At 39.8% G+C, this 12488-nt stretch overlaps 1 protein-coding gene across 1 annotated transcript in view; it reads left to right on the forward strand.

Moving 5' to 3' along the window:
* Nucleotides 1-1691: 1691 nt before the first annotated feature.
* The window catches only part of UBE3D (ubiquitin protein ligase E3D), a 189082-nt gene continuing 178285 nt past the window's right edge, over nucleotides 1692-12488 (forward strand). Inside the window, exons 1-2 of the mRNA XM_011931970.1 lie at nucleotides 1692-1885; nucleotides 9415-9611. Of these exons, the coding sequence (XP_011787360.1) occupies nucleotides 1809-1885; nucleotides 9415-9611 (274 nt within the window). The 5' untranslated portion in view covers nucleotides 1692-1808. The remainder of the gene's footprint in view (nucleotides 1886-9414; nucleotides 9612-12488) is intronic.

A 12488-nucleotide genomic window follows, 5' to 3' on the forward strand; every position in this document is an offset into this window, starting at 1 on the left:
TTCAGGAGTGGTTAGAAAGGGGGTTAGCAGATGTTTTCATTTGAAGGGATAATAGGAACTGAAAACAGCTTTTAAATATTATTGTAATAGTTTCTCAATATTTCATATGAGTAACCTGAGGCCCAGAGAGGTTAGGATACTTGTGAAGTTAGGAGACAAATAGTTGGTGTCAGATTTGGAACTATTTTGAGTCTAGAGCTCTATCAATCATATCTAGTTACTCCACGGTAAATTGCACCATTTTGCAAACACCATGGGGTAAAAAAATGAAAGGTTTTGCAAATACGTAACTAAATAGATAACAATCTTTTAAGCTAACAAAACAATTATAAAGAGTAAGCTGTGCTAAGGAAGTTGTATATTTCAATATAATGTGTCAATATTTAAGCATTCAATAGCCTCGGATATTAAAGATGGAAGATATGAAGAGTTGAAATCATCATCCTTCAAATAAATGAATTATTTGAGACCAAACAGTAGTAAACTTTATTTTTTAAAGTGAGTTGTTGCTTCCATCTATGATTTCAAATTATTGGGATAGATATAATAATTTGTGCATCAACATAATACACTTTAATCACCCCCAAATACTGATTTTAGAAAAACTGTCTTAAGCTATTATCTTAAAACATATGACAGGATTTATTTATTTAGAATTTATTTATGGTCTAGGCCGGGCATGGTGGCTCACACCTGTAATCCCAACACTTTGGGAGGCCGAGGCGGGCGGATCTACCAAAAATACAAAAATTAGCCGGGCATGGTGGCGTGCACCTGTAATCCCAGCTGCTCGGGAAGCTGAAGCAGGAGAATCGCTTGAATCCGGGAGGCGGAGGTTGCAGTGAGTTGAGATTGCGCCACTGCACTCCAGCCTTGGCGACAGAGCCTTGGCGACTCTGTCTAAAAATAAAACAAAACGAAAAACAGCAGTTCCTTGTTTTTAAGAAGTCCTATTGTAATTCTACCCTGGTCTTATATTTTAATAGTTTTTCATTATAAGTATTTACTATGTCAAACTTTTCAAAACTATCTTCTAGTAGTAACGGGATGACAACTTCTCTTAGTTTTTACTTTTGTGAAAGTGAATAGTGGAGCTGTACATACGTAATCATTCCCATCTTCCTTTTTTACCCCCTAAAAAATGGTTAGTCCCGATAGACTTCAGCCATACTCTTTTCCGTTAGGTAACAAAGAACTTCCTCATGTTTTTGCACCTGTTTCAATTTTGGAGCTATCTTAAGTTGAGAAGCAATGGCAAGTCAATTCTTGAAAAGTTTGTTGCTTTAGACAGAGGCTAACAAATGACCTTTGTTCATAAAGAGACCAAAATAAAGTGGGTTTGGAGCCAGGAATTCTGCTCTTGGATCTCCTGGGGACAAAGTCCACCTGTAACACCTGCCTCCATCACCTCCCTCACTTTGAGCTAGCCAAAGGAGTGAACCCTGGGTCTGATTTTTATGGTCATTTCCAGGGAGGCTAACGCGCCAAGTCACGCTGAAAAGAAGCAGAGTGGGAGGATAGCTTGCCTCTCGCCTCCCACCTTTCTCAGCACTGTGGGCCAAAGCCTGGTTTTGAAAATGCTTGCACCGCCCAGGCCTCGGGGTCCCGCGCCTTCTCGGTGGTGTACTCTCCGGCCGGCAGGCGGCGCTGTGAGCTGGTAGGCGGTGTCAGCCATGAGATCTGTCACAGGCGCCTGCGCCGCCGCGGGGCTGCTGCTGGTTGGTCCGCACGTGGAACCTCTCCTGGTCCGGTTGACCCGGGCCTCTCGGAACCTCCAGCTTGGTCCAGTTCGGGACTGGACGCCCGCCATGGCGGCTACTGCGGCGGAAACGCGCATGTTTCTGGAGGTGCGGAGACAGTCGCAGAGCGCGCTGCTGATCCTGGGGTAAGAACTGGGATTCTAGGCGCAGTGCCCAGCTCGCTTTACTGCTGCCTGGGGATCCGGGGCTGGTGAGTCTCTCTCTGTCTCTCTCTGAACGAGGGATTTTGAGTTTCTTCTTGCCGGTTGCGTAGAGCCTCTCCATCACTCAAAGTGAAGCTTTCCCCTGTAGTCGCCTCCGCCACTCCCACCCCTGCTGACAGTCTGGGTATCTTTGGGTAGCTTTTTAGAAATTCAGGGTCTCAGCTCCACACCAGACTTAGGGAATCAGAACTTATATTTTAACAAGGTTCCCAGGAATCAAATGCACATTAAAATTTGATGGTCATGTAAAACACTGTTGGCAGTGCCCGGCGTTTCCAACAAAACAATGCAAAAAATGATTTGTTTGCCTCTCTTCGGGATCCTCCTTACTGGATCAGTTCCTATGTGTGAGCTTCTTGTTTTGTAGACAACCTCGGGTCTTTCCCCCCAAAACTGCTTTTTGCAGAGAAACCACACAATCATTCAATAAACTGAGTTTAGTGAACCTCGAAGAAAGGTTGCAGACTTCTTACTGGAGCTCGTTCATTTATTCATATTCTGCTTTCCAGTGAGAACGGCGAGCTTGTTATTCGCTACACAAACAAATAATTTTTAGGGAAAATGTTCTCTATTTTGTTTGACAGCAGTTTTAATGATTTGTGGTCCCCTGGTCTATTCCTTTGTGATCGCTGTTTTAAACAGAGTAAGTTAAATGTTAAAATCCTGAGACTGTTATTACACAGTGCCACAGGTAGACTGATGCTTAATTTTTTCCTCTTTTCCCTAAATCTGCCAGATATCTGGTGTGGCCATTTGGAATATGGCATGAGAACTGAGTTCAAATGCTAGCTTCTTCACAAAATTAGAATAATTTAATCTGAATTTCTTCAATCTTGAAATGGGAATAACACTTAGCACTCTGAATGTATTTTTCTCTTTCAAAAATTATGAATTTGGGCAAATATCTCCAATTCTGGTGCACCTTGTAGAGTAATTAGGAACCCAAACCCTACCAAAATAAAACAAAAACCACACACCCACACCAAACCCTCGCTTCCTCTCATCCAGGGCCTTTCACAGTTCCCTTGTACTACTACCCCTTGTTTAAGCAAGTTACCCCGGTGGCTCACACCTGTAATCCCAGCACATTAGGAGGCCGACTTGGGCAGATCACGAGGTCAAGAGATCGAGACTATCCTGGCCAACATGGTGAAATCCTGTCTCTACTAAAAATACAAAAATTAGCTGGATGTGGTGGCACGTGCCTGTAGTCCCAGCTACTGGGGAGGCTGATGCAGGAGAATCGCTTGAACTCGGGAGGCAGAGGTTGCAGTGAGCCGATATTGCGCCACTGCACTCCAGCCTGGCGACAGAATGAAACTCCATCTCAAAAAAAATAAATAAATAAAAGGAAAAAGAAAAAAAGAAACCTAACTTTGCTGGACTTAGTTTTGCCATTTCTTGAACTACTTATAAATGGATTCATACAGTATATACCTTTTTGTTTCTGGCTGCATTCCTTCCATAATATTTTTGAGATTCATTTTCCATCTATGTGGCTGCATATATCAGTAGTCCATTCCTTTTTCTTGCCAAGTTTTCCATTGTATGAATATACCACAGTTCATTTATCTGTTCTCCTATTGCTGGAGGTTTTTCTTGTTTCTGGAGTTTGCTTATTATGAATACAGCTGTCATAATACTGTCATATAAATCTTTTTTTGGACATACATTTTTATTTCCTCTTAGGTAAGTACCAAACAGTGAAATTTCTAGGTCATAGGATAGATGTGTGTGTTACTTTGTGAGAAATTACCAAACAGTTCTCCAAAGTGACTGTGCCAGTTTACACATTCAACCAGAAAAAAAAAAAAAATGAGAGTTTCAACTGCTTCACATACTCACCTATATTTAGTATTGTCAGTCCTTTTAGTTTGAACCAGTCTAGTGTGTGTAAAATTGTATCTTGTGGTTTTAATTTTCGTTTTACTGATGTCTAACAATGTTGAGTGCCTTTTCACTTGCTTTTTAGCAATTCATATATGTTCTTTTTAAAAGCATCGTCTAATTTTTTTGCCATTAATCAGATTGTCTTGTTTAATTGAGAGCTCTTTATACAGTCTCAAAACAAGTGCTTTCTCATATAAATGCCTTGTGAGTATATGACTGTTCTTATCTGTGACTTACCTTCTCTTTTCTTTTCTTTTTTTTTTTTTGAGACAGGGTCTCGCTCTACTGCCCAGGATGCAGTGCAGTGGTGTGATCATGGCTCACTGCAGCCTCAACCTCCTGGACTCAAGCAGTCCTCCCACCTCAGCCTCTTGAGTAGCTGGTATACAAGTGCATGCCACCATGCCCAGCTAATTTTTGTATCTTTTTGTAGAGATAGGGTTTCACTATATTGCCCAGGCTGGTCTTGAACTCTGGACTTAAGCGATCCGCCCACTTTGGACTCCCAAAGTGCTGGGATTACAAGTGTGAGCCACCATGCCCTGCTTCATTTTTTTTATAGTGTCTTTTGATGAACAGAAATTTTAATGAAGTCCACTCTGTCATTTTTTTTTTTTATTTTCCCTTAAGGGTTAGTTTTTTCGGTGTCTTAAATCTTTGCCTACCTTAAGACTGTGAAGATGCTTTGGCAGGTTTATTTTCTAGGAGTTACATCATTTTAGCTTTTACATTTTGATCTGTGATCATGTTGAATTCATTTTTGTGTTTGCAATGACGTAGGGATCAAAGTTCATTTTTTTGGTATAAGGATATTCAGTTATTCTATCACCATCAGTTGAAAAGGCCATCATTTCTCCCATTAAAATAACTCAGTATCTTCATGAGAAATCAGTTGACTATACTGTTTGCATAGTGTGTCTTTTCTACCCTTTTAACCTTTCTTATGTCTTTCTGTATAAAGCAAAAAACTGTAAACATACTGTATTTCTCTAAAAATAGCGTAAAACTATATGCTATTTTAAAAAATATATAGTTGGGTGATTTTAAATCCGTTCCAATGATCTGTGCGTTTTAATTAAAATGTTTAGTCTATTTTATATTAATGTAAATATTGGTGTTCTTGTTCCTAATTGCTATGGTTTGGATGTGTTTTGTCCCTGTGTTTTGTCACGTTGATCCCCAATGTGGCAGTGTTGAGACATGGGGCCTAGTGGGAGGTGCATGATTCCTGAGGGCAGATCCTTCTTGAACAGATGAATGCCCTCCCATGGAGATGGGTGGGTGAGTTCTCTCTCAGGAATGGATTAATTCCTGCCATAGTGGGTTCAAAAGGGTCTGGTTTCCTCAGTTTCCATTCACAGATGTAAAGATCTACTTATGTTAAGCCATCTTAGCATTTTGGGATAAACTTTGGCCATTCATTTATTCAATCCACAGATGTTTAATGTGTTCTTACTCTAGCGCCAAAAATTCAAATTCTAAGTGCTGAGAATATAGCCATGAACAGTAACAACAACAAAGACAAAAACACCTGCCTTTGTTGAGCTTACAGTCTAATGGTGGCAGTAGGGAAGAGTTGGCAGAGAATATGCAAAATAAATATATATTTAATAGAAATGGAGAAAAAATTAAACAAAAAAGGGATGGGGAGAAAAAAGTTACAATGTTTTATTTCAAACGAGAAAATAACATTTGAGTATTAAACTGTAAGCGGTGAGGTGTAGAACTGACATACCTGGTGGGAGACAATTTCCCTTTGAGAGAAAGTGAGTATGAAAGGGTGCCAGTTCAGAGAGATGCAGATGAGGTGGGGGAGCACATAATAAAAAATCTTATGGCAGTGTGCTGGTACATGTTTAATAACCTGCTCTCCATGAAAATAAACAAAAAGACAAACTGAGGTCTTGATTTGAAGTATTTGTTGATTTCTTTGGTGTGAATACTTTCACCATGTATAACCTTCAGCCTACCAACTTGGTGAGGTGAGTTGATCTGCTTTGCAGAACTCCAAGGATTTTAACAACAGGTTCTCCAAAGCTTGTAGCAGCAGGGCCTACTATACCACTGTGACTTACGGACCATCGAAAGGGCTTTAGCTTGTAGTTAGAGTGAGCGATGAAGTCATTGGATAGTTTTAGGCAGGTGTGATACCTGACAGAATACAAGTCAATGGTGAAGAAAGCCTCCAGTATGAAAGTATTGTATGAACTATGTCAATCAAACTTAGTCTTAAAGTAGGACATTCTCCTAAAGAACCGTCATCCACCCCTCACAATTGGGAAATATGTTGCTACCATCTTACATCATTCATGTTTTGCCAGTTGCTTACATAATATCCCTAAAAACAGAAGAATCCAGTTCAGAATAATGCATTGCATTTCACTGTCGTGCTTTCTCTGTCTGTTTCAATCTAGAAGAGTTCCTCATTTTCCATTGACTTTCATGGTTCTGACACTTTGCAAGATGATAGTACAATCATTTTGTAGAATATCCTTCCCTCTGGATTTGTCTTATGTTTCTTTAAGACAAGATTCAGATTTTGCATCTTTGGCAGGAATATAACAGAAGTGACACTTCCTGTTAGGTGGCACATGATTTTGTTTTGTTCCATCAAATTGGTTATGTTAACTTTGAGCACTTAAGTAAGAGTGTCCGCCAGCCTTCTCTACCTTAAAGTTACTCTTTTTCTCTTCATAATCAATAATTGGAGAGGTATTCTGAAATTATGTAAATACCGTGTTCCTCATCAGAGTTTCATTTTATTCAATTATTTGTATCGGTAAGGACACATGATTCTTACTGTGGGTTACTCAGTGGGTTTTGTTTTTTATTTTATTCAATGGGCTACTTTTTTGCTCATATTATACCAGACATGGCCAAGGAAGTCCTTTCTGGATGGTTTCTGCATCTTTTTTGATATGTCCCTGTCATTCTTTGATTTCTTCATGTTCTAGCAACATGTTCCAGGTTTATTTCATTCTTTCCCTGTTACAGCACTGGATGTAGTCATTTTACTAAGGAACTTTGTTTTTGGTTTGTTTGTTTCATTTTTTAAAGCAGAAAATGGCCTTTACAAACCAAGATCTGGGCACTAAGTGTACTCATCACTATTGAATGTTGCTTCTCTCAGAACTAGGGTATGTGTGTATGACTTACATATGATGTTTATGTATGGTTGTGCCTACATACATGTGTACATACATGCATTTACAGCTATCTATATTACTGCATCTATTTGTAAACATTGAAGACCATGACTTCACACAGGTATTTCTACAGGTATTCTGCCCCACCACCATAGGGTCCATTCTAGTTTCCTCCCTTTCTCTTTTTGTAACTCCATTCTCCCACAGTAAGAATCATGGCCCTCATTATCATAGTGGCGTTTGTTTATTTGGTCAGTCTCCCTCTACGTAATTAATAGTCTGCTGGCATCCTTTGCCACCTCCCCCTCTGCTCATTGTTGACGCTCTCCTCACCTGCTTGGACCCTGTTATGGACTGAATGTTTGTGTCCCCTCAAAATGTACATGTTGAAGCCCTAACCCCCGAAATGATGGTGTTAGGAGATGGGGCTTTAGGAGGTAGTTAGATTTAGATGAGGTCTTGAGGGTGGGCCCCCCCCGATGAGATTAGTGTCCTTATATGGAGAGGAAGAGGCACCGAACTTCCTTTCTCTGCCATGTCTGTTGTTTAACCCACCCATCTATGGTATTATGTTATAGCAGCTGACCTAAGACAGGCTCTGAAACCCCATCCTGAGCTGGCCTCACCTCCTGTTCAGATTTCCTCCTCACCTGTCTTGGGATCTGACACCCCTGCTGAGTGGTCCTCCTGGTGGATGCCCTCCACAGCCTGCTTGGTTTCTCATATCCATGCTGGGCCACTGTGTCACCACCCTTGCACTGATGCTTCCCTTGCTTGGCCCTATAAAATGACTAGTTTTTGGGACTGGGAAGAAATGTGATAAACCAGAGATGGGGTGGCAATGGAGACTTAGGAATCCAGTGGTAACCCTTGCAGCACTTGGAAGTGTCAACTCTACACAGTCTAGTTTGAAAGTCATTGAGGCAGCAAACAGACATTGTGTTATTTTTAGAGCAGTGGTCAGAGAACTATGGCCCATTGGCCAAATCCTACCTGCAGCCTGTTTCGGTACAGCCTGTGAGCTAAGATTTGGATTTTTCTTCTTTATCTTTTTTACTTTTAGACAGGTTCTTGATCTGTTGCCCAGGCTGGCATGCAGTGGCGTGATCATGGCTCACTGCAGTCTCCTGGGCTCAGGTGATCCTCCCCATCTCAGCCTCCTGAGTGGCTAGGACTACAGGTGTGTGCCACTATACCCAGCTAATTTTGAAATTTTTTTTGTAGAGCCAGAGTCTTGCTATGTTGCCCAGGCTGGTCTTAAACTTATGGCTCAAACCATCCTCTCACCTTGGCCTCCCAAAGTGCTAGGATTAGAGGAGTGAGCCACCTCGACCTGCTGATTTTACATTTTTTAAGGGTTGTTTTTTAAAAAATAAAAATTAGAATATGTATTCTACTTTGAGACCATACATGGCTCATAAAGCCTAAAATATTTACTATCTGGTCTTTCACAGAAAAAAAGTTGCTGACGCTTGTTTTAGAGGATCATTATTACTTAAACACCATTTCTTGAAACTGGACTTTTGACTCGGATTTGAAGCTGTTGTCACTGCAAAAAACTCAGGTGCTTAATATTCTGTATTGCTAATTAAGTGCAGATCCATATGCTTTGAAAAGGAACTAGCCAGAAAGTAGCTGTAAGATTTTCTAAGGCAGATTTCTGAGGCCTCACCAAGATTCACACCTGAACACATTGTCTGCCGTGTGCACTCAGATGACACTCAGGCAAATGACTTGTTCTCTGCACTTAGTTGACACCATGTGGATGGCCTGCTGTCTGCACTGAAGGAGGAGCCATGGTACTTTGTACCTCTGTTGCAATGCTAAGCCTATTGCAGTTTCAGAGGAGGGTCATTTCTATACATGCCTTTATCCCCTCTATACATTTGACATCTGGGGGCTTTTGACAGTGACTGTGTTTTACTCTTTATTGCCTATACTGAATAATTTTTGTTTACTGTGAATTGTATTAGTAAGTCCTTTCACACCTGATATTCATATATCACTATATTGTTTTTCTTCATTAATTCTTTTTCTTAAAATTGACAAATTTTTCTCTTGTATCTTTGCTTCACTGAATCTTGGTCTCTTTATTAAAATCTTGTATTTGAAATAACAGTCCTTTGCTCTGATTTACTATAAAACATTATTTTAGTGCTCTTCTCAGAAGGAACAACCAAAAGTCTGTCCCAGAACTTGCATATTATGGTGACGGTGAAGGGCGCTCTCTGACCAGATCTAAATCTAGTGTAGGTTGCTTTCCTTTATGATCTGCTTGCTGCTGTTTTTCTGGGAGAGTGACTTTAGAGCCTCTATTGAAGAGGAACAAAGAGATCCTTGGCCATATTTGTTTCTTTCATCATGTGGTTTTCATTATGAGAAATAATTTGTTTGGGTTTTGTTTTTAATTACCAGAGAACCGAAAGAAGGAGGTGTGCCCATGGATATTTCCATAATGCCGTCTTCACTCCAGATGAAAACCCCTGAAGGCTGCACAGAAATCCAGCTTCCAGCAGAGGTCAGGCTTGTACCTTCCTCTTGCCGTGGGCTACAGTTTGTTACTGGAGATGGACTGCACCTGCGGCTGCAGGCGCAAGCAGAATTAGGCACAAGTGAGTAATATTAGCACTTCTGCTTCTGTATTTACCTTTTAGTTATGAACCAAAGGTGATTTTTCCTTTGATAAGTTGAACTTTTCCCAGGTGAAGGGGTTGAGAAGCTCTAGGGTCTTTGTCAGCCTTGCCAGTTATTGGCTGTATGCAACTGAACATGTTGCTTAACCTTTATGAGGCTTCCTCCCTCCCTCCCTTCTTTCTTTTCCACCCACAGCAAAATTGAGCAGAAGGTGTAGAGATTTCCCATTTACCCACTGCCTTGTTTCTTTAATTGTAAAATTTTCTGGCTCACAGATGGGAAGATTAAATCTGATGGCAATTGTATAAGACCTGACTGATTTTAAAGCATTACATGGAAATTTATTCATTCAGCAAATATTTTGGTTTGTGCTATGTGCTAGGCATCAATCTAGGTGCTGGGGATACAGAAGTGAACAAGATAGGGGAGGTGTCTGCTCTCATGGAGCTTACATTCTAATTGGTGGGAGCAGATAATAAGCAAACAATTTAAATATTAAGAAAAGTGTTATGATAATATAAAACAGAATAATGGGATAGGGAGTGACTAGGGTTGCCTGAAGGATGATCAGTGAAGGCCACTGTGAGGAGGCGATGGTTGACCTGAGCCCTGAATAAGGAAATCCTATCCATGTGGTGACAGTTCCAGATAGAGAAAACAGTACACAAAGGATTCTGCAGTTGAGTTTGACACTTAATTTGATTTTGATTTTTACTATACCTGTTATATTTACAACATTTTGTAACTGGTATAATGATTCGGTAATGCAGTAGAAAATTTGCTTTTTCTAAGACCTCGGGGTTATTTATTGAATAAAATTATTGGCTCATTACATCTATTACAATAGATGTACTATATGCTTTGGGGGATTAAAATTATGTCAAAAGGGGAAACAGGCTATAAAAGACTTATATGATGTTTATTACCAGAGAAAGATTGTAATTCTTTCAGTTGCACACTGACACTTCACTGCTGCCTCATCTGTAATGAACCTTTCATCTGAGCAGTGTGGATCCTGGAGATGGGGTCAGCAGGAGTGTTTGGAAGAGCCATTTAGAAAATGTTGAGTATTCCCCTGAGTCTCTATTGTGGGCTTTTGTGAGGAAAGAGAAGATAGAGAGGGTTTCATTTCTTTTTTGCTGGAGAGCAATGTTTGCTCAAGTCCTGGGTTAGTGAATAACTAGTTTGAGTTGGACAGGGTTGGTTTTAGGAGCAAGGGGTAGGGAAAAGAGATGGATGTCATGGCATTTAAATATTATAGGATGAATACTAGGAATGACTGTTGGAATAACCATAGCAAGAAGGTTAGGGTCACCAAGCTGGGAAGTAGACTCCCTGAGTACCCTTAATAATGGGCAGAGAAAGTGTTGTTTTAGGGAAGAGGCCATGGGAGGCTGGATGTTGTGTTGTCATCACCTTCTCCTTCACAACAGTTACCTCTTTTACAAGAGTAACCACAGCAGGAATTTTGTGTTGGATCCTGAGATTTGGGAAAGGCAAGCATGAAAGCCACAGTGGAGTGTTTTCTGGGGCTGTGATGTTAGAGATGGAGGAATAGAGACCACTAGGGACATAGTATTGGGTTTTTGCCCATCCATATTCTGTATTCTGTAACTGAATATACAAATATCAAAACTGGAATTATTTTTAAACATTTAAACCCAGAAACATTGTTTAAACTATAGGACAAAATAAATTGACTGCTATGTGCTGATTTGCATACTGTTTGTGTTCATTAGTCTCCTATTTCTTTACACTTTTAATATATTTTGCTCAAATGTCTGAAAAGGAAAACTACCAAAGGCCTGTTCCGTAGTGCATGAAAGAGTATGCAAAACAGATTCCTCAGCACTTAATTGCCTGAGTGCTTTCCATATAATAGATGGTGTATAAATATTTGCAGAATGAATAAATATGAATAGATGTGTACTAGTGTGAACTTGAATCAAACTGTTTTGTAGGAAGTGACTTGAAAGTTTTAGCATTCAGTTTGTGTTTCAGGGTTTTTAAAAAGATGACCTTTCAATGCTAAGAATACCCTTTTAAGGACAACTATAGCAAACATCATGCTGGTATACTGCTAGTTTGAGTGTCAAACTGTGACCCTCAATGTGGAACTAGCTACAGTAGGATCTATTAGAGCACACGCATTAGATTGATCCCCCGCAGCAACACTCTCCCAGGATTCCTCTATATCAGAAGCTCTGCGTTTTAAACCTGACCCAGTGCATCTTACTGGGTGACCAGCAGAGGGTAGTGTTTCACTGAAAATTTGTTTGTGGGTCTGGAAAGAATATTTTGGATTCCTAGGTCTCCTTTTAACCTGCTCAAAGTTAAAGAATAATACTGTTAATTTCACCTTAGTGCTATAGGGATTTCTGACCACCCCTTACAAACTGTTAAGATTTTTAATTGCCAAGGCATAAACCTTCTAGCATCAGTTTTTTAAATCTTAAAATATATACAGAAAAATACAAACCAAATCCATATTGCTTGATTCTGATGGATATGAGCTCATTTGTTTAATTAGATTTTTACAGACATATTTTAGTTGTTTCTTTTAAATGAAAGCTTCCTTATTTCATAAAAGAAATAATGGAAACTAAGGGAATGTGCTGCCTTATGCTGCTCTTACCATAGCGTGAGAAATATACATTTTTTTCCCCACAGCTTTCAGTGTTTTACCATAGCTTTCATTAGAAATTGACTTTTGCTCTGGAATAATTGGACTCTTTTTGGAGCCATTCCATTCACAGGGAGGTGTCCAATAAACATTAGTTTGAGATCTTTGTTTGTTCATTTGGTAATATGCTAGATTGGACATAAACCTTGTTTAAATAAAATTACACTCAAAT

The sequence above is a fragment of the Colobus angolensis genome, unplaced genomic scaffold, assembly GCF_000951035.1.
Source record: "Colobus angolensis palliatus isolate OR3802 unplaced genomic scaffold, Cang.pa_1.0 Scaffold920, whole genome shotgun sequence".
Taxonomy (NCBI): domain Eukaryota; kingdom Metazoa; phylum Chordata; class Mammalia; order Primates; family Cercopithecidae; genus Colobus; species Colobus angolensis.